General features: G+C 31.3%; 1 protein-coding gene across 2 annotated transcripts in view; it reads right to left on the bottom strand.

Moving 5' to 3' along the window:
- Positions 1–13404, bottom strand: part of TfAP-2 (transcription factor AP-2) — a 53674-nt gene extending 40270 nt beyond the window's left edge. For both annotated transcript variants that reach the window (XM_085194587.1, XM_085194588.1), the window contains exon 1: positions 13196–13404. Coding sequence is in view for 1 of the 2 variants with exons in the window: in XM_085194588.1 (XP_085050714.1) it covers positions 13196–13225 (30 nt within the window). In the remaining variant the exon portion in view is untranslated. The remainder of the gene's footprint in view (positions 1–13195) is intronic.
- Between the last annotated feature and the right edge of the window lie 11134 nt (positions 13405–24538).

Here is a 24538-nt window from a genome sequence, read left to right as displayed (position 1 = left end):
ATTATTAGTCTAAATATTTAAATGACTCAAGTGTGATCTAAGGAAGGTAAGAATGGGGTTCCCGATGATTTATAGACGTATAGACGAGATAATTACAGCTTATTATCATCTCAAACTGAACTGAGAGATGGATTTTTTGTTTAGTACCTACAGAGTACGGACGAATCTTTAGTAAATGATTGTAAATAGATTAAAATAGGTTTATGACTAATACATTTTAATGGAAGAATAGTATTTATAAATATATGACTATTACGAGTTTTGGATTTTTTCTATATTTTGTCATTATGGTACCTGTTTAAACAATTAAACAAAGATAACATTATTTTTATAGTACACCTAAGTCCTTTTTCATTGTTTACCAATACAATACAATACAATACAATACAATATCCTTTGTTGCACAAAAACAACAAAATTAGCAATTATTCTAAAACCATGCTATTTAATTGCTTCAATGATATGATTTTTTATTTATTAAAACTTTGTTACCTTAATTAATAATTATATTATGTATCATTATTACTAATAACACTTTTCGATTGTAACTTTAGTTAACGTTTAGTAATAAATATACAAAACACTTTAAAATAAATATTCTGTGTAACACGAAAAACAATTCTTTCCATCTTTCAATGTTCGTAATTATTAATAATCACGAACAAAGTAAAAACAACGGCGTGTAAAAATTTATTGACAGTTATTTTAAAGTTGAGCACAGATTATGGCAAGATTTCTAGGCATTCGGCCCGTGCCACGCCTCGGGCGAGCGCTGGCCAGCTTTTTACGACGAAAAAAATACAAATTTCAAATTTAAGCCGTATCACAATGTATTAAAGTTTGTTTCACTTTGTTTACTTTGTGTCGAGTTCGAGCAAGTGTTTTATGTTTCATTGTTTTACGCTTTCGTTTTTTCAGAGTTTTTGGCTGAAATTTTTATAAAATTATTTTAGACTTAATATGTTTTCTTTTTGTTTTATAATGAACGTATGAAGGTTGTTTAATATTTATCTTTACCTAAAAAAACGTTTTTTATAATTTTTATATTCTTAATTTACAAACGATCGTAAATTACATATTTCTAATAGACAAAATATTTTAATCTCAAAGCTAGACAAATAGAAGTTAGGTAAGTAATGTTATATTTATCATGTCTCTTTTCTATTACCTTCACGTGAACCTTGCACATCGCAGGGTAGGCCGGGGGAACCTAGTCAATATTTTGGTTTGGCTTATATTGTCTACACATAAAACTTAACATATTGCTTATAAGCTCTTGGTTAAAGTTCTACGTTTTTTTTCAATAATTGTCTATGAAGTATTTCAATTTAAAAAAAACCTATTAATAAATTCCAAGACTAATTATCAACATTCTCCGCTCATGCTTCGTCTGAGCTTCTTGTTTAAAATTTATGTAAAAACGGAAGTCAATGAGCGTTACAAATTACTATTAAAACATCTTGAACGTTAGACATTTTTAAACGAAAATAAAATGTATTATTAAGGAAATAAAGTTAAATTTTTCTACAAAGTCCGAATGCGTATTAAAAATTGGTAGCTCCGTTTATTTCAACATTCCACTCCCGCCTCGTTTTTGGATCTTGTATTAAATTGCCAGTGTTTTTTTCTTCTTTTTCGTTACGGCGGGATCAGACTGGGTAAAACATAAATATGAAGGCACCTACTCTGGACTCGATATTATAGAAATATTTGGTGTATCAACTCTTAAAGTATTTTTGGTGATTAATTCTCTCTTCTACGTCTTGAATTCCCCTCTTATAACTCTGTTACTTAAGTAATAGGTATGTACTAACTAGTATACAATAGGCATGTGCATGTGCTAATATAATATTAGTAAAAATCGATTAAAATTTGTTCAATTTCCAACTCCATCCAGTTAACTGATCTAAAAAGATAAATACTGTAAATATTTTACAAGCTAATACTAAGTAAGATGAAATTATATATATTACAGAGCATACATCTTGTCATAAAAGAAATATATATTTTTTAAGAAATTTGTTAACAATATAGGTAAGTATATTTCTATAACATACACAGGCTTAATAAAACTTTTAAAACAATACTATTCAGATTGACCGCTGTCCCATTACAAAGGTAGGTAAAAGCTGTTAAGAAACGTACAGATTTTAATCAGCGAGTAATGCAACGTCGGGGTAGGCGTGGTCGCGTGATGAATGCCTCGTGCCCCAGAGTGCCCAAGAGTGCCCGAGAGTGCCCGAGATTGAATGTTGACGGATACATTATAGGAGTTTATGATAAGTTTTTTGTTATTCTAAGCTTAGAAACAATATACGTATACCACATATATTATGTACTGTAGTGGCGCAGTGACTGTAGGTGTGATTGGGACGCAGGGAAAAAAATATTTTAATTTTTTCCTCCTGGTCTGGTATTAAGACAAAGCGCAGCCTAAAGCCAGCCAGTTGCGCAACTCAATATTTAATATCTTGAAAACTTAGGCGAAAAGTTGGCAATGAAGCGTTTTAAACAATAGAATTCTTACATTGTTACATTTGGAATACAGCGCAAAGTTAAAAGAGAAAATAAGAATCTAACAAGATTTAGTTTTTTGTTTGAAGAAAAAATAATAAATACATCATCATTATACTATATTTTGAAGGTACTATAAGCCAAAGTAAAAGGCCAAAAGAAAGGAAAAATTAGTTCGATTAAAGTTATATAATATTAAGATAATTTGTAATAGTTTTCATACATAATGGTCACTTTTGATTGCAAGGCAGCTAATGACGGCACGAGCCAGCACGTAACACGGTCACTTATAATTATAAAACTTATATATTGTCTTAAGATTTTAATATGAAATAATAAAAATTTACATACTTCATGTACATATAAAGAGATGCTTCTCTTCTATATACAAAAACTGTTTGAGATAACATTGACGGCATTGTAGTGAAGGTTCGATTTGCAGGTGCGATTCTGTTTCCAAAAAAAAATCTCAAACTACCCTGCTTTTTGTAAAATAAAGAAAATATTTAACAAATAACTATTTTAAGGGGATTTTTTCTATCATATTCAGAAATCTTTTACAAAAATGAAGAACTAAAAACATTCATGAAATAAAGCATTTTAACATTTCTGTTTCAAAAATTAATTAATTTATTTACAAATAACAAAACACTAACACAATAATGTCTGGTTTTAACAAACAAACATGTGTGATAATGATATCTAATATTAATATGTTAGATAGTCTGCAATGATATTGATAATGGCCAATGATTGTATAGTAGTGCGTATATATTTGGCTGCACTTGTTATAATTATTTTTTACATTCTCAAATTATGGGTTTTGATTGATCAAGCTTGAAATTCCGCGCTAGCTGTTGTAGTAGGTACCTACGTGTCTTTTGGAACTTTTTGCTCTACATTTTATTAATTTTTATTGTTGTTTTTTTTTAATTTCACGCTGTATCCCGCACATAGCAATGTAAGCAAAGGCAACCTGAGAACTAGTGTTAAGACACTCTGTTCACATTATGACACTTCCAATTTCCTAATTTTAGCCGACTTCTCGAGGCATTGCAAGTAAATGAAAATATTTCATTGCTCCGAGTGGGAATCTCATCCACAACCGTCACGTTTATAGTCGCACACTTGTGCCCATGTGCCATATTATTACTTTAAGCATATCTGATTGTACTTGCTCAGAAAACGTGGGTTCATATATTTTCTGGGTTTAGCATATTATTTTACGTTTTACATATTATTGTCTCGAAATGTAGGAAGAGCCATGAACCACTATATTAGAAGCTAGTATCTGTGCTGTCAAAATGATGTTATTTTAGTATTGACATACTTATTTGTTTATATATATATATTTCTTCTCATATTAAAAATGCATGCATGCAACCTACCTATTATTAAAATACTATATTTGTATCCGCTTCCTTTAAATTCTCTAACTGCATTGTATTTATAGAAGTTTCAAAACCAGTCATGATTTTAAGACACTAAATTTGTACGAAAATATACATTCATTTTTTTTCTTAACTATTAATAAAAAGATTTCAGATTAGGTACAGCCCCGTACAGCGTCCCAGTTAGGGTAATGATCAATGATTGCACAGTAGTGGGCACGAGCGGCCGCGGTGGCGGGTAACACGGTTGTAATTAACTTTACATCCGAAAATTACTGGTTTTCATCTTCATACGTTATTTTTTATATTACATCTTAGATTGTTTCATGTATTTTTTAAAGTTAACATGTGAGAAGAGCAATAAATTATTGGAAGTATTATTATTTATTATATTTTAAAATATAAACTGTTCTACAAATTATAAATAAAAAAAACATGGAAATACTCAATAAATTGCTTATACTATTATCAAGTCATAATTTGCAGTTAATAGACGGAGATGCTACTAAGACAGAAAAATAATTACACATTCTTTTACAAATTACCGACATATATATACAATTTGTATATTGTTTTACATTGTTGTGGAAATAATACCTGTCGGCCATTGCGCCTCAAAGGAAATTAAAAAAAATATTACAAACGAAATGAAAAGGATTTAAAAACAACCGGTGCGATCCCATTAAGTCGCTGTCATCGCGTTGATAAGATTAAAAAAATAAAATTAGCCCCACAATAACGCTCCTGTCAAATCAGCCATTAATTTCAAATTTTGAATTTGGAACAGAAGCGGTGTTGCCAGACTATGGGAGCGACCACACGGTATTATTTAATGTAATCTTGACAAATTAATTTCTTGCGAATGATTGCGAAGAGGGTTTTCATGAATATCTATTATAGCAAATATTATTGAGTGAGTATAGTAGTAGTGTTTTAATATATCTGTTAATGGTATAATTTAATATAATATTAATATATTACAAGATTTATCGTCAACTTGAATTCAAAGTAATGTCATATATAATTTATGGTGTCATATTGCTGATATTTTACAAACAGGTAAAGTGAGCTTATAAATTTTAAATGATTTATTTTAGAAATATGAGACATGACATAAAACTAAATAAGAAATTTTATAAGAATTAATGTGACAACATTTAAGTGCCACACCCACAAATCGATTTTATAATTACACAAACAACACACTTAATTGCCTATCTCGTCGTCCGATTTTTGTAACAGAGTGAACTTTGTGAAACTAATTGTTTTTTTGGCCATCCTTTTGATCTTTGCTACCTTAATTTACATAGAGGAATACAGATAAAACAATAAATAACAAAGAAATACTTTTGAAAATATTATAATATAAGTAGAAGTAATTATCGAACATCACCTTTTATTTTAATTTTAAATGCAATGCATGCATCATTAGAAAACTTTATAGCATAATGTTATAATTGGTTTTTAATAATCTGAACATCTTTTTCCTATGCTATTGAAATCCTTTGTTTTGTAACTTGATAAATGATAATTATAAATAAATATGGGTAGTACCTCATAAGTAGCTTTTAAGAAATAATTTGATTTTAAGATATAAAAATACATATATCTATTTAAGATTAACTATATATCTTTATCGTGTAAAGGAGCGGCAAGGGCAAATGAGCATGTTGTTGTTTTTCAATCTGATTTACAATCGTTGATCGTTAATGAATCGTATGACTGAGATATGGATTCTTTTCTTTATAAGCTTTTATGAATACTACGAAAAAAATATATTACGTTTAAAAAAATATATTACATTTAAAAAAATATATATTAAAGAAATACATTACTAAATCAATATGCCGTATAAAGCAGTCTACATATGTTTTTTTTATTTATAACAATAAGAAAGTTTATAAAAGGTTGCATTTATTTGCTTATACTAAAATGAAAACTGAGGCTAGTCGTGGCGCAAGGGCACAAGCGTCTGACTTTAATTGCGACAGATTGTGGGTTCGATCATTTCATTTCTTCGCTCGGTAGTCGAGGCAAAACGCGACGTTAAGTTCCGCCACTCAACACGCAATGCCTCCAGAATTACATTTTTTTATTTAAAAAAAATCCAATTGACTTTAATTGGTCAATATTTATGACGAGCAATTCTTCACGTATAGCTACTCCAATTTTGTCTATACTTTATTATGGTGTTTGTATTATAGGAACATTTAGCCATTTTTCACATTCATCTCTTTCTAAAAGCAATTTGTTACGAGCACAAAGCCATTGTGCGGCGATAGAAGTTATATCGCTTTTCTAACCCATAACTGGAATTTATATCTGACATTACTCATGCCCGTCCGCTTGTTTTCCTAATTAGAACTCCATTCAGCCGTATCCCATTAAAACTTGACTAAATTAAAATTCAAATAACTTACTAACTAGATGTATAAATCACATAAAATAATAAAATATATTGTCCTGACTGAATGATAATTAATATAACAATGCGCTCACCGAGTAATTAAAATAAACTAATTTCTAAATGCAAGTGTCTGCGAGTGAATGAATGGTTGTTTTTTTAGGGCTGGCAACATTTCTCATTCCCGGTCAGTACTGACGATCCAGTTGACGTATTCTTTTTTCAAAGTGCGACCTCGCAGCGGGTCGCTGAGCAACCGTTGAGTCTTAAATTATCTCAATTTAATTATTTTCTGCGCTCTCATTTTGATGATATTTCTGCTTCTACAAAAATATACATTCATCAATATTTAATTATTACAGTATATACACATGGGCTAATATATTTTATTTTGTAGGTATAATCTTGAATTATGACTACATACTCATAGCTAATCATATTATATTCTATATGTAGAAAAGCGTATTGCTGCAGGTAATAGGGTTATAGCGGATGCCTAAGCTGCATTGATGAGATGGCGAAACGTCAGCACAGCTGCCTGTTTAGCCGTAGGTACACAATGCAATGCTAGTACGGACGCTGTTAAACGGCAGCGAAATATGAGTATTACAGAAGAAGAATGAAAGAAAGATGGATGCGATCTCTTAGTAGGATATGCTTATCTGATCGAACCCGCAATGAAGAGATACACAGAATATCAGGTACTAGCGAGAATCTTACGGTGAGAATGAAGAAGAATATGTTCAGTTGGCTTGGGCAAAGAGTGGCCAATAAAATTTATAAAGGAAAAGTGAAGACGATGGACGAGGCGAAAGAGGTAGGTATGCAAAGACCGTAGCGTTTATCGCTCTGTTCTCTCCCCGCTAGAGATACGTGAAGCTAGTAGTAGTAGTAAAATATTAAGTCTAGGTGCATATTTATAATGAACAACACCAAGTTCCTTTACCTTGAATATAACATGTATAATTTTTTTAAACTAGGATATTCGAGGAAAGTTCAAACTAAAGATTAGACAAATTACCTTTAATCCCCTCATTTATCCTATACTTTACGATTTCCACAAAATACTAAAACTTTTTCTCACGCTAAACAAAATACAAACTCTCACGAATTAGAATATTTTTTTTGTTTTGGCAACACTGATTGAGCAAATCGGTGCGGATAATAATAACCCGCGATTGGAATTTGGACAAAGAATCGGATACCGCGTGCACGGTAGCAGCAACGTGCAATTTAAATGTTTCGAATTTCGAACACGTCGTATTTAATACGTATCCACACGCACTCTTATTGAGATCTAAAATGACAATGACATTTTTGTTCTTTTTGTAGTGCATACTTCTCTTCTATTCTTCCTTTATGTACCTATTGCAGTCTTTGCATTTAAATTATTAATTATCTTTTATATACATGCACATGTAAATATATCGATTTGCCCAATCTATTTGACTAGCAAAAATTATCAAAAAGTTCTCTTAGAGTAAGAAATTAGAAGGGAGAAATCAAAGTGAGAAGTAAAGGTGGAAATTATAATATAACATAAACATAATAAGTCAAACTTTTATAATAAATCAAATTTACTTTTGCGTGATCTCAGCTCAATTGGCACTAAAAACTAAACTACCGAAGAAATGTATCTCTCTATTTAAAAATATTTATGACTGAAAGCCTAAATAAATAAATGTCACTTTCACAGATTTAACTTTAAAAATAAAAAGATAGCTGACGCAAATATGAGTCCACTATTTCGCCGCTCTGGGCGATATTTGAAAAACGTTTGGATATCAGGCAGGAACTATGTTCCTATTTTTTTGTGAGTGATGGATTGATTCCATGTTTTTAAACTAGCTCCCCATTTGAAAATTATTTTAAAATCATAATAGATTTAGTTTATCCTGATAATCATTTTTTCAAGAATAAAACTGCTTGCGTAATATAAAATTATGGATTGTATAATTTTTTTTTTCGGATAGGTGTGAAAAGTGTGACAATAATTAAGCGTGGAAAATAAATAGACAAGTCCTAACAATGTAGAGCTAAAGACTTTGTGTAAGTACACTATTCTGTTTTATTAAGTTCTGGTAGTTTATAATATGTATTTAGTAAATACTAAATACTGGACACCTACATATTATGGACTGGGCAAATGTCCATTTATAATATGTAAATATATGTTTTAGATTTACGCAGTACCCCGCATATAGCAGGGTAGGCAGAGGGAACTTGGGAACTTATGTTTAAACATTCCGTTCGCCAAATAATATTATGAATATCAATATCCCGGGTAAGATTTTAGTCTACAAACATTATATTCAGGGAGAATATAGCAAGAGCAACATATACATTTAGGCACACCCAAAAAAGCTAAAATAAATCTGTGGCCAAGAAAAATTTAGCATAAACTAGCCTGTCAACAATTATAGAACCAAGAAGAAGAAGTATACCTAAGTTACATATTATATTTAAACATTATATTTAAACAATAGAAACCTTAGCGGCCAACTAATTGACTTTTAATGAAACAAATGTTACAATGTTTTAAATAATTTCAGATTCAAATATTGTTTCTCCATTCTTTAAGCTCGTATATCAAAATTGACGTTTTAAAATTCATTTTTTTCTTCCTTAACCGGAAACCATGACACCTCTAGATTTACAACCATCAATTATGATAATAGACTAGTTCTATCTCTTTCTGTTATATAACTGTGTCTTCTTCTTACTTGTAGTTGTAAGACTTAGTTCATTGATCTTCTACTCATATATTAATGAATAACTATAGGTTTTCATTTTGTTTGTATGTATAATTTGCTAGAAATATTTAAAGGCAAAGCGCGGCGTTTAGTTCAGCCACTCAACACACAATGCCTCCAGAATTTGGCACAAAGTAGGGAACAGAGTGTCTTAACAATAGGTTCTCTCTGCCTACCATGCTGTGTGCGGAATACAGCGTAAAACTGATAAGATTTTTTATTTATTTAAAAGAAAAAGCCACGAGGCATGTGACTCTAACGCGATGGTTGTGGGTTCGAATCCCTCTCGGGTGAATAAATTATTAATTAATAATATTGTAAATTCTTCATTCTCGTAACAAGTAAAAAAGCGCTGCTTTGAGTTCCACTACTCAACACAATGCTTCGAAAAATACGGCTGAAAATAGAAAACAGAGTGTCTTAACACTAGATCTGTCTACCCTGTTAAATGCGGGATACAGCGTTAAACGCAAAAGAAATTAAAGAAATATAAACTCAAGCACCCACTTCTCATATTAGCAAATATTCAATACATTTAAATTGGTATTTGTTAACGCAATAGCCTCGGAAGTTGGAATACAAATCAGTTCAGTCATTATAAATATTTACTCAAGGGTATTAAACTTGTAGCCATCATCAGAATAATACATGGTGAAAAACAATTTAGTATGTAAATTATTTATTTTACTCACATTTATATATGGATAATAATATATTGGGTATACTATACTTATATTAGTGAATGATGGGGTTCGAGTTTAGTTTTGGGGAGTAAAGTACATTTATAACATAGAATGTTTGTTAGATTTGTTGCTATATTGCGTTATAAATGAAATGATAAGAAAGTTGAGACAAGATTCAACTGGTTTGTAGTAGAGCAACGTTGCTTTTGTTAGAGATAGGTTAGGTTAGTGAAAAAAGCAGAAAAATGCAGTTGCACGTTTTTCTTATATTCCGGTTAAAGATAACTTAATGTAAATACACCCCATTCTCCACTTTCCGAGACATCAAGTGGCGAAATTTCACGCCGTGCTATAGCCATAGCCATTCCTTGAGGAATTATAGAATTCACAACCATTGCATTCACAGACACATGACCAATGGGCTATGACGGCCTCGTTAGTACTATTCAACAATCAAAGACCTTATTAAGTACTTAATTATCATTAAATCGTTATAAATACATAAAAGTTTTATCAGTTTAACGCAAATTAAGCACTAATAGACATCTCTACATGGTAAATATAAAAAGAAATTGGTTTAGTGGTATTTGTACAGCGGTCGTGATAGCACGCGCCCCGTAACTTGGGTACCTCACGTATTTCATTAGTTCATTTAACGCCGGATCCTTATCGATTATACAGTAGCTTACACTGGGTGGAGCTTTTTATGAGTAGAGTTAATTTTTCTTGTGTTATGTTAGTATTTTTTAAATTTTAAGGCCTTAAAGATAACAAGAAGAAATTAGTAAAAAAAATAGAATTTTAATGATAATACGGGAATTCTTAATTGAAGAAATATGTACATTTATTATACCAAAAAATATTCTTTAGATAAGTATACAAGGTGGCGTTGATTGACAGTTCACGTGACATTTTCATTATAGGCACACACAGTAAAACGTTAAAGCTAAAAAAAAATATATCTTATAATATATTTTTTTCTTAGCCTCTTAATCGAACCCACAACCATCGCGAGTAACCAAGCAGCAATTGAGTCTAATTTAGAAATAGGCAGTTGCAATAATCTAACGATAAATACTAAGCCTGAGTGAGCACTCCCTTTGTAAGTTAGTATTTTAAAAGTAATTTAATAATTTTAATTAGATACATTTAGCATAATCTATTGTAATTATGAGAACGCATGGAGATGAAAAACAAGATTTTTACATTCAATTAACTATTGAATTGATTATAATTTGTAATTTATTATGTCGGCATCTTTACAATGTAAATGAAGTACGGACAAGCATAGCTTTAATAGAAAAAGGAATCAGTTGAAGTTTTACATATATAGGTACCATATATATTTTAAAACGAAATGTGTAGTCTTAAGTATAAGAAAAGCCTTTTTTATTTTTTATAATAAATTAATAGGTATATAGGGTCAGTTAGTATAGTTTTGCTAAGATACAAAATGTTTACAGGAGTGATAATTCTATCAAAACCGGAATAAACAAATAGAAATCGTGTTTACAGAACAGTAAACGAATAAACGTATCTACCTATTTTACTATCGTTTTTAAGTGTTTAATCCACACTAAGAAAAAAAAAGATAAAAAATCACGCAGCAGGATACGATGTTGTCCTCCTTAGACGCTGTCCAAGAGTGGGTGCGTGTGTTCAAATTGCAAAGGAACTACAGCCAGGATTTTTTCTAGAAGTAGTAAATTTTTTCCAGTGGAACTTTGAGCTTCCATGGTAAAGAATGAGTAAAATTATAATTTAGTAAAACAATGACCCGGTTATGCATCACATTCTCCTTTATTCTCTCATAGTGGCATTGTGAATCTGCGATAGAAACATTTTATTCCGGCATCACGCTTAATCCCGCAGCAGGGTAAAGGAACATGTCAGAAAATGTTAACACATTTTTACCGTAAAATTTCCAATTTCCGCCTGAATTAGAGACATTGAGACAAAATCGAAAAAAGAAAAGCTAAAGCTCATTTATTATGGATATGATTATAAGGATTTTTAATTAAATTCACGATTTTTGTAATAGGTATATCAGTCATTCAATACTCACCTGTAATTTAAAACTTCATACATTGCGTGCCTACTCTTAGAATTCAACTAATCTTAATCTTTGCCATCAAAATATTCAATATTAATAGTATAAAAATATAACCCCGATTCCAATTTGAACCTATGACCATCATGAGACAAGACATACCAAATGCACAACGAAGCGACGGCGTAAATTTTAATATATAAAATATAAGTTCTCGCTAAGTTTATTTCAAGTATAATTTGTTGGTCGGTAATTATAAAGTTTAAAGTATAACGTCCACAAGGGACCATAATTATAGTCCTTGGTATCTTTTGAGAGCGGTGATATTTCTTTACTTTCTTATGTTTATTTTTATATTAAATGTGAAGGAATGAAGAGGAAAATGTGTTATTATTATATTTTTTTGTAATACTAGTGACCGCCCGAAACTTCTTATCTTATTCGGCAGTTCCTGGAGGATGTTTAGGAAATCGTCCCTTAGTGCTCTCCTAAATCACTTACATGTGTTGTATTAATATTTTTATTAAACTTAATGATTTAATTTGAATTTTGTGAAAAAATGTGAAAAATCACTTTACTTCAAATAGTAATATATTTTTAATGATATCTTAGCGGTAAAAGATCAAAATTTGGCTAGAATTTGATAATAATTTATTTCAAAATAATTTAATAAAATTACTAAGTATCACTGCTGTAATTTATTTTAAAAGTGGAAATAGTAATTAACAATTGAATGAACAATAAAACACACACGTAAAAAACACACACAAATTAAATAGTAAAACACACACGGCGGTTGAACTGCGACACCAAATTGAAAGTTGGGCGATGCATAAAGAACGGAGTGTCTTAAAACTCTATACCCTCTAATGGGTAAATGCATGAAGCCGGTTTTTTTAATAAAAATATGTAGCAGAGTAAGGAGAGCTAGCGTTAAGGCATTATATCCTTTTTCAGCCGTTTTACAGACTGGCTGAACTCAATATCGCGTTTCTAAGTCTTTTTTATTTTATAAAACATATGATATTTAAAAGTAGTGCACGGAATATCTTAACTTTCCTCTGCCTGCTATATCAGGAAAAAATATTTTGTAAAAAATGTTTTTTTTATTTAAATAGCTTTTGTAGTTTATTTGAAAAGTAAAAATAAAAAATAAATATTGTACTTAAGTAAATTCTTAACAATTGTCTCATAGCAATATATTATTTAGTGAAAAAATCAATAATCAAAATTAAACATAATAAATCGCAGGCGTTATCACTACAATTTCATCATTTGTGTTTCCTCTAAATTTCAGCAGGGCTCATAAGCACAAAAAACGGCAAAGATCTCCGATAATTGAACAATACCAGCGATATTTCGCATTTAGGGCATAAATGATATAAAACAGACACTCATACCTCACGATGGCACTGCATGTAAAGGTTCATGCCGTGTTAGCTAGCTATAGTAAGTAAGTACTAAGGCAACATATCACAGAGCACAGTCTAGCACAGGTAAGTTTGGGCAAGTCTGCACACGCATCGCTATCGATTCGGCAACGCCCGGGGCAGCGCAGATCACAGAATCACGCGTATAAAATGTAATAATAATCGACCATCCCGCGGGCTTATCGGTAAACGACTGCAGGCGAAAAGGTTTTAGCTGGGGGCGAAGCGCCGCGTCGCTGGAGGCTCCGCCCCGGGCGTGCGTCATTGGCCCGCGAGCGCCGGCCCGCCTCCCCATTGGCCACTCTCCCCTGCCGGAGGGGGACGCGACAATATTTTGACGTTTTTTTTACAGCGGTGGCATTTCTCATCGAAGCGATTAATTGTAATTCGCCATGGCCATTGTAGGGATAAGTGAGCAGCGTGACGCGCTTTCAGAACTAGTGATTTTTACTTGTGTCAGATCTAGTTGGCGGGTTTTTTTGTTTGAATGTTGGTATTTGTATATTGAATGAATGAACGTATTTTAGTGTTGTGCATCACCTGTTTAAGTTAAAAGGCTCTGATCTAAACCTTATTCTCTATAAAAGAATGAGGAAACAAAATCGATCGCGTTACAATGGGGTGCTGTGCAACTTTTTTTATGTCCATTTTTTTCCTATATGAGATAAGTGGTTAAATAAAGGTGGTATGTGAAATACAAATAGTAAAAGAGTTTTGGTTTTATAAAAATATGTTCGTAATATTCCGTTTCCTCGCAAAAACCGTATCGCTCGGGGCGTACAGCTTTCGATTTGGGCACGTAGAGCTTACGTAGAGACAGTGTGTCGCCCTTTTTGTGTCCCGGTTCCTAGGACTGTTATGATATTATGTTGTCTAGTTTATTTCTAGTATTTGTAGAGAATGCAGTTTTGAAATATTGAAGTAATACTTTAATAACTTTATCTACAAAATTACACTCTATTTTCTCGTTACTAATCATTGCGACAATACAGTGTGTGACAGTGGTTCGATTCCGTCTCGAGGAAATGTAATATTTACTTAAATTTTTATTTTCATTTCTACGCTTTGTTGTCGAGGCGAAGCGCAGGGTTGAGTTTTGCAACTCAACATACAATGCTTCCAGAATTCGGCGGTAAATGGGAAACGGGGCTGTTTCATGCTACGACGGCTTCAATAGATGCTTAATATAATAAGATCTTCGATTTTCCCGATTACTATACATTTTAAATGAAACTCTTTAACCAAAAAAAAAAATCAAGAAAAAAAATTATTTCCAATAATGCTGGTACAATAATATACTCGATTAATCCGAATAAAGAGTTTCATTTAAAGACTTTTTAATATATAAGTATATGTAATTTTAATAGTCTTTGTTTGAGGAAATCAAGAACAAAAAAAACAACAGCTGTCAAAGCCTCAAACTATTGTGCCATGTGTTGGTAACACTGAAAATTTAACTTTTCCGTATAATTTTACATAATTAATTCAATGTTGCATATTTTTTTGTTAAACAGCCCGAGGTGTCGCACATTTGGTTGTCGCGGTTTTAAAATTTACTAATTATAGATTATTAATTGGAAAGTATTCCACTGTTTCCAGTCTGTTCTTGTTTTGAGAGAATGGCTTAAAAATTAAGTGAGCTTATTTTTTTAATTTTACAAAATGTCATTGCTTTATATGTAGGTATGTAGTAATTTTATTTGGTAAATTTCTTTTCTTTTCTTAATTTATACATTTTTACAGCATTTTTAAGAATTATTTATCATTAAATAAAAAGTCCAATCAGTTACCAGTAAACAGTGTTCAGGAAAGCTTAGAAAAATATACTTAATTAATTTTTGTATACTAAACATATAAGTAAATCAGCTAATTATTAATAAATGTATAGATACTAAACATAAAAATTGCTAAATTTTAAGACGAAAGAAATTAAGACTCTTTGCCAAAATCATTATATAAATCTATGAAGCATGAAGCTGAAGAAAATTTATTTATTTATTTATTTATTTATTTATTTATTTGGTTTATCACATAGGTACAGTACAGCTTTGTAAGTTTGGTATATATATACTTAAAAAAAAAAAAATAAGAACTATACATATGTTTGTTACGATAAACTCCACATGCAAATATTTATGTGTGAGAAAAAGATTACCTAATAACAATCACAGTCTAAAAAAAAAATAAAAAATTTTTGTCCTTACAACTAAAACTGCATAAAAGTAAATTCTAAGTTACAAAAAGTTACAACAAGATTCGATATATTTAACTATTATTTAACTTTATAAGCCAGTTTACTCCTAATTTTATGGAGTGATTCCCAAAAAATATCAATTGTTGCTGAATATTCGTTTTCTATGCGACACAAACGTGAGACTGGCGAGTTAGAGCCCAACGCGGTTCTGCGAATTGGGGGCTGGAAAAGTGTTACGGGATTTCTAGGGTATTTATAGGGAACCTTAAACTTAAACAACTGTAACAGGTTAGGACAATCATACTGATAGTTCATTAATTTGTGAAGAAAAAATAGATCTAGTATGTCCCTTCTTTCGAGTAACGATTGAATTTTAAAGTACTGCAATCTATCCTTATAAGAAGGTTTGCTTTCTGAGATTCCTCGGAATTTCGCCAAATGCCATAGAAATCTTTTCTGAATTCGCTCGATGCGCAACGAACTAGTTGAATAATGAGGTCTCCAAACAGTGCTATTATATTCAAGGATGCTGCGGACGTGACTATTATAAAGCATTATTTTAGTTTTCGCTTGTGTAAACATTTTGCAGTTTCTCATAATAAATCCAAGTAAGCGTGTAGCTTTCTTCGTAATTTCGTAAATATGGTGATCAAATGTAAGTTTGGAGTCAAAAACTACCCCAAGATCTTTAATTGTGTCTACTTTTATTATAGGTACTCCGTTAACATAACAATCACATTTAATAGTATTAAGTTTCCTGGTGAAAGTCATATGAAAACATTTATTAACATTTAGCAACATGCCATTTTCTTTACACCAATTCACCAGTCCATCCAAATCACTCTGCAGTAGAGCCACGTCTTCGATAGCATCCACGACTTTTAGGAATTTTAAATCATCAGCGTACATGAACGGGGTACAGTGGGAAAACATTGCCGGCAAATCGTTGATAAATATATTGAATAAAAACGGTCCTAAGTGGGAGCCTTGTGGGACACCAGATCGAATTTCATGTAACGATGACTGATAACCTGAGATCACGACATAGAATTTTCTATTTTCTGTGTATGATTGAAGCCACTGCAGTAGTTTTCCCGTATACCCATACCCATGCAGCTTTTGATTCAAGATTTCGTGAGGTACCAAGTCAAATGCCTTACTAAAATCACTATAGATGACTTCAGTTTGATGACCGGCGTCCACAGATTTTTGAATAATCTCTGTAAACTCCACCAAATTGGTGCACGTAGACCTGGACTTAATAAACCCATGTTGAGCATCACTTATCAGAGGCTTAAAATGTGCGATCATTTGAGGAAGGATAAGGCTTTCAAATACTTTGGCGAAAATTGTGAGTAACGAGATTGGCCGGTAATTTAGAACATTATTTTTATCATTACTCTTGTAGATAGGAACTATTTTAGCTATTTTCCATTGTGTTGGGAATATTCCATCTTGCAGAGATTTTTTAAATATTAAAAATAATGGCTCAGATAAGCTTTCCGCACATTTTTTAATAAATTGTGGTGGAATATCATCTGACCCTGATCCTTTACGATAGTCCAGATTATTAAGTGCTTTAATTATTTCTTCCCTGTAGATCTTTATGCCAGAAATTGTATTAAATGCTTTCGTTGGTGCCTTTTTGAAATATTTGCCACTGATATTTTGCGGAGATGTGTAAATACTGGAAAAGTATTTCGCAAATAAATTTGAAATATCCTTTCCGCCAATTGCATTATTTACTCCGTCAGTCATTTCATTAGGGAATGAACTGTTGTTTTGACGCTTGCTTTTTGTATAAGACCAAAAATATTTGGGGTTTAGAGCAATATTATTTTCAACCTTATTAATATAAGATTTGTAGTTTTCACTCGCTAGTAATTCACAGCGCTCATTTATTATGTCTAAGGAGATCTCATCCATAGGGTTTTTATACTTCTTAAATCGAAGATCTAGTTTTTTCCGCTCTCTTAGTAACCCCTTAAGATTGTGGCTAAACCAAATAGGATATTTATAATTTTTTGGCTTATATTTTGGAACAAACTCTTGTATACATGAATTTAATACTTCATAAAAAATTTTAACTATTTAACTTATAATATATATATTTAATTTAATATTTATATAATATTATTGTAGAACTTAAATAATAAAATCAGACTCGTATTGCTATGCCGCAGGCTGCGGTATTGGTTTTTCTGTGGCTTCGAATATCTGCATTAAAGTATAGATATGAAAAATATATGTAGGTAGATATTTGTTTTATCTAAGAAAAACTACAGCTTTGAGATATAATATTTGGCTTTAGAGGCCGTCGCGGCGCAGCAGTATGGCGTCTTAGTAAAAAGACAAAGAACAGCGTTGAGTTCAGATGATATTTTTTTAAAATATTTGAAGACAGTGATTGGACATTTGGTGCAAGAGCATAAATGTGTGCTTGTAAACGCGACTTGTCGTGGGCCATTTCTTATCGTGGGTATCGAGGCAAAGCGCGCGGTAAGTTCCCCCACGCAATATCTTAAAAATTCGGTGGAAAATGAACGAACGCAGTATTAGCACTAAGTTCCCTCTGCCTGCTGAGTGCACGATACAGCTGATTCTTATTAAATATTTTTTTATAAAGTAAATAATGGTCACGTGACGACAAATGCCTACTACTAAAACAATTTATTAACAACGAATACTTACTGAATATTTAATTTATTTTTCATTTATTAAACTTTTTTTCACAGATTATGATTAACATGCAACGGCTTTACCACAATCAGCCCAATACATTAGCAGTTCATCTTCCAATGATTCACCACGGTGACCCGCAACCCCATAAAAAATCTATTAAAAAAAAATTTTAAAAGTGACAGCCATTTGATAAATTTCGCTTTTTTATTTCACTTTTGTCTTAGCCGACCAATTTGTTATGGGACCGTTATTTTGAGTGGAACTAACGGATTTTATAAATTGTCATTAAAATTAGATTATCTTTATAGATTGGATTAGATTTGTACTGGGTGGTAATTTAGTTTTTGCGTCACGTTGTTAATTTTTTTGGTTACTTGTAAATATTTTTTGTATTTAGCTAAATATAAATATAGCAAATTGGGCCTATTTTATTATTTTTTTTAAATATATTTTCTTAGATTCCGTCTGTATCCTGCATATGCCATGGTAGGCAAAGGCACCTGGGAACCTAGTGTTAAGACACTCCGTTTTCTTTAGGATACTTCTATTTCCCACTTTAAATTATTAAAAATAGCTTAAAATCATAATATATCATTTGATAGAATAATTCAAATTCTCCAAATATTTTAGGGCAACCCAATCAGTAGGTACCACAGGTAGGTACCTACTTTCGTGTAGAGCATTCCTAACGGCTACACCTATAACAAAATAAAGAAAATTACACAGTAATATTATACTCGCGTGTCGTAGATGCCTCGATAATTGTGATAGACGGACAAATGCTTCGAATATTTTCCAAATTAGAGTGGAGGTAATTTCGGTCCCTTATTGCTTATCTATGGCATTAACATTTTTTATAAGTACATTTTTTATAATTCTGTAATGTCATAATGCTATGAAAAAACCGTGATTTTGAATTAAGAATGTGTTGTTTTTTTTTTTTTAATTTGTTATTTGTTATATGCTGTAGTATTATTTGTATTTTTATATTCTATGTTGCTATTGTCACTTTCATACGTGGTGCTAGAGTGAATGGCGTCAAATATATTGCTATGCGTTTTTAAATATTTTATTTCTACTTTTTGCCGTATTGTGCTTAAAACTGGGTAAACTCCAATAAAAGTATATGTGTAATAAAAGTATGTAGGAGTTGGGTACAATTTCACTCAGTTGGACCAAAGATTTTGAACGTGTAGAAAAATGTCCGTGAGAACCCTGATAAGAAAAAAGAAATCCAAACAGATAAGTAAGGAAAAAAAATAAGCGAATTTGTAGCACAACACTCATAATTACTATAACTGATATAGAGAAGATTTAACTTACCCAGTAATTATAATTCTTAAAAATTATATATATTTTGATATTATAACAAAACTAGGACACTGTTAGCAAAAAAAATAATACCAAAAGTGTTATTTAACATCCATAAAATATAAAACGATCGCTCAGGCGTAGGCGGCAATTAGTGGTCCGCGCCTTGCAATTATAAAACGTTTTGTGATATATTGAATAGATTTTTGTTAGGATTGACTGATTTAATAATATTTTTAATATTTAATAAATATGTATGTCGATGTATAAATTTAGTACGTTAAAGTCAATGTAGGGCTAAAGGTAAACCTGTGATAGACACAACTACACACGGGTTCAATTTCCATTCAATTCAAACTTTTACATCAAAAGTACCTATTTTCTTTCATTTTTTTTATAGATACATTTTTATAAATCTTTTGTTATAGGGATTTTATAAGTCTCAAATGCCTATAGCATTTGGAATCCAGATCCAAAAAAGAAATATTGCCTTCTCAATTCTCTAGTCTCTACTAGAGCAAAGCTAAAAAATTAAAAAAGACCGAGGTAGTCATGTAAAAATAACCATATGAAATCTTTTAAAATATTATAATACTATATTATAGTAGTAAAAGAGTATAAAAATATAATTTTCAATATAACATTCTTTAAACATTTTGTAAAAATCAACTGTCGTGACTGGTACCATCAAAAATTGAAAAAGGAAAACGAAAGGGCCAATTTCGACGATTATCGGATTAACCATATGATCCTTTAACCGAATTATAATAATTTCCTTTCGTGTGGTTTCTTCATAATAAATAGCTATAATTTAAAACGTTTATGTGGAAAGTAAATTGTGATTGAGTTAGGTGTTGCGCGTGCATTAACAAATCTGTTTATAAGAGACTTTTTACAACATAATTTGTATACTTATGTATAACATGGATATGTAAGTAGCTTTGCTTTAAAGTGAGTACCTGCCATAGGACTAAACAATTCCAGCAGTCTGTAAAAATCTGTAAAAAAGTCATCAATATTTTATCCATAACAACTCAATAATTCGTTCAACTGAAAAGAGTTATTAAACTATTCAAATTTAAACGTAACAATGGTGTATATCAGGATTTGAACTCGCACCTTCTAAGAAGAATTTTCTCCATCTAAGAAGCGAAATAAGTTATACATTAAAAACCATCCTACGATACTTAAGATCTGAAATGAAAAGTTTTAATTTCACATTGTAATTAATATACATATTAAGAGAAAATCGGCAACATAACCAATTGGTTTAAGGTTGATTGTAAGAATAAAAAATGGCAACAGCTCCCCTTAAAACATGGACTAATAAACTTCCATGTTGTTTTTAATAAATAACATATGATTTACTTTCAAGTTAATATGAAACAACGGAAATGACGGTACCTTCTGAAAGTACCTACTAATATAACAACAAACGCCATCGCATGCTATAAAATGATTAAAAGCTATTAGAAAATCCATTATTATTTCTCTATATCCATAAACTCCAATTTCATTGTTATTCGAGGATCGTTTACACCAATTTGAGCAGAGTGCACATCACTCTCGTTTTAGACGATCCAGGCCGATCTCTGAGACAATATAATTTGACTGATTGATCGCCGCGACGGACGCACGCGAGCGTTCCATGGAGAAGAAGAGGTATTTGGAATCTTTTAATTTACTTTGGGATTTATTGGGTAAATTTGTTTCTTGTTAAGTAATTGTTTTCTATAATGTATTTAAGCGTTTTATCATTATCTAGTTATGTATCTAGCTCAAGGTCAAGGGTGAATCTAAATAGATGTAAAAAAACAAAGTCTAAGATGATTATTTTTGATAAAATTGTATAATAGCAGCCGAATGACACTATGACAAGATGACAGCCAGATATGCTCTACTATTCACACTTGTGCCTTAATGTTTTTTCTGTCCCATCGCTCATGTATGATAAAGATATCATATACCTACTGGGACGTCCCAGTCGGATGCTGTAATAAAAATAGTTAGCCTGTTAGAAGTACCTCTCACCTATTTTAGATCTGTAACGCGAAATAGAAATCTTTTCTTACATCACACTCACGCAAGCATGCAACGCAGGGAAAAGCTAGTGTTAAGACACTCTGTTCCCCATTTTTCGTGGCATTTTAAGGCATTGCTTATTAAGTAGTGGAAGTCAACGCTTTGCCTTGTTACCATTAAGAAGAAAATAATCGAACTGACAACAGTCGCGTTTACAGAAACACCTTATCCTTATGTATGCTTGCAAGTATGTTTTTTTTTTTATATATACAAAATAATGAAAACAGAAAGTAAAAAATGGAAGCAGTCGAGTAAGATTTTTATCTATTAAGGGAACATTATAATTTTTAACATCCATACCGTACGATAAATTTGAATTATGCATGAATTGTATGCAAATCGGCTCAGCATAATCTGTAACAGGTGCATCGATTGTTGATAAGGATGTCGAATGTCTGAGAAATGTTAAACATATGTATACACGAACGCAATGAAATTTTATACGAAAAGTACACTAAGTAAAAATTTGAATATTTAAAATATAAAAATATATAAGGTTTTTTAATTACATTTATTTTTTACTTTAGATTTATTATATTTACTTTAGTTTGTCCAATATTTTTCGGAAAGATTGGGATGTAGAAATTTCACTTGCAAGGAATATTTATGTTATACATGATGAGATTAAATGCAACTTTTGGTTTTTCTATCCCTCCCTAGTCTAAAATGTGTAAAAATTTTAGATTGACACAATAAAATAAATATTTAAAAGCAAAATATTTTTGAACTAAAAGATATGTAAAGACGCCAAAATATTTTACAATCTGTAAAATATTTAAATTAAGAATCAAATATGTAATATACATATTTATTTCCGCCAATTCGCGCCCTCACGTCTACTTGACAGATGTAAGGGTGAGGTTTCAACATAAATGGATTTTTATGAAACGATTGTGTATTTTGTAAATGTTATTTTTTTATAATGTTTCTAGATTATGAAATCATAGATTTTATGGGATATTTCGTTTCTTGTTTAGCGTCGCTCTTTTCATATTTTGCTTTGTATGTTTCATTAGAATCAAATACGATTGAACATTGAATTTTTTAATGTAAATTCTAGAATTACTGTAACTCGTACGATGAAGGATGGAATGAAAGGAAGAACAGATTTTAGAATTTCACTAATGCTGAAAGGCTGTAATTGCCAATTTTCTTCAAGAATCAATTTTTTTTCCAAAAAAATACAAATTTTCAAATATCTGCCGAACTACTGAAAATCGGCTAAATTACATGGCGATGTAACAAATAGGTACTAAGGTCCTCTACCCATACACAACCGTTAATCCGTCGTTCCGTCCGATCCGTCGTCGAAAATTTTATAAAACTAAAAAAAATACATTATACATATTTGATCCACTCATCCAATTAACAATTACTAATGAAATTACCGTATTTTCTTTCATTATATCACACAGTATACCCTATACTGCAGCACTCTGCACAGGCTACAATACGTACTCGTGCAGTCACGTGGCCACCATTAGTTGAGGGCGACTCTAAAAAACATACTCGAGGGCACGTGCCTTCTCTATACTTGATTAATTTTGACAACCAGCTTTGTTACTTGGCTAACTAATTATAACAGCTAAAGCTAACGTTACTATAAAATAAGTGGATGAAATTACAGTATAATTTTTACTGTTATCTCTTCTCTACTTTTAAGTGGCTGTGGCGCAGGGGCACAAGCGTGTGTCGGTTGTGAGTTCAATTCTCACATGGGGGAATTAAATATTTAATATTTTCATTTCATCGTTCTGGTAACGACGACGCGGCGGTGTGTTTCGCCACTCAGCAAACAATACGTCAAGAATCTAGCGGAATCACTCGTATCTCTAAAAAGTATACGATAAGCATGAAAAAAGGTTACTAAAATTATGTTTATAACCTAATAATATTTCTTTTATAGTTATGTAATATTATATTATATTTAACCACAAAATATAAGAACAAATAAAGACAATATGGCGGCACGGCGCGAACACAAATGACATTTCTAACAATCTCCCGTAGAGAGCGTGCTGGGATGCAGCCGTACTGTTTTAATTGATTGAGAACGGAAGGGTTATTTGACAAAAATATAAGCTAAATGTTTTTAAATTAATAAATTGTCGCCTAAAAGGTAAGCATGATAAATATATTTCTGTTAAATTTTTATTGGTTTTAGACTCTATTTCAAAATATTAATTATTGGATATGACTAATTAACTATTTTAATTTTCTCGCTCGGGTAACAAGGCAAAGTGCGTAGTTGATTTTCGCCAACTCTAGGTTCCCTCTGCCTACCCTACTATTTGCAGAATACAGCACAAAATTAAAAAAAATATTTTATCAGAAACCAGATAGAATTGGTAAAAAACCTCACATACGAATCAAAAGCAGCAAAAAAAATATATTGATACTTGATACAAAATGCACTATGACATACAGATTAAACCATAAAGTAATAGATCTTTTACGCGGCGAGACGAATCCCGTCATTAGTTATATTAGATTTGTGGATGATAAAAAACCCGATAGGGTTCCGTAATTATAGTCGGTCGGTAATTTAGGGGTCTGTGACTCTAGGGTTCGCTTTGTGATACTTTTTTGCTGTTGCGATAAATATACGTTGTTATTGTTTGTTCGTTATAATGTAAAATATCGTGGTGGGTTTACGTAAGTATTATATGTGTTATAGATGAATTCATTTTGTGTTAATTGTTTATTTAGTAAATCTTACTTTTATAAAGATATCTTGTGTCAAATATATTTCATAGAAATTATAGTATGACAATAAGTTCTTCTAAGTTAATGGCTAACTATAATAAATAGAGATTTAAATCATAATGTACCATAATTTAACAACAACATTAGTATTTAGTATTCACACAGCAAACAATAATTTCAAAGAACTTATTAATTTATAATTTACGAAAAGTACACATTTATTTATTCTTATTTCAAATTGATTTACCCTTAGCGCGCACTGGTGACTTTTGTCACGGTGACAATAAATTTTTTGTCACTGACATGTCACCATACTTTTCGCCACTGCGCGCACTTGC

This window comes from Heliconius melpomene, chromosome 12 (assembly GCF_056956725.1).
Source record: "Heliconius melpomene rosina isolate 202511_hmr_F chromosome 12, ASM5695672v1, whole genome shotgun sequence".
In the NCBI taxonomy this organism is placed as follows: Eukaryota; Metazoa; Arthropoda; class Insecta; order Lepidoptera; family Nymphalidae; genus Heliconius; species Heliconius melpomene.
This window is presented reverse-complemented; position numbering and strand designations above follow the sequence as displayed.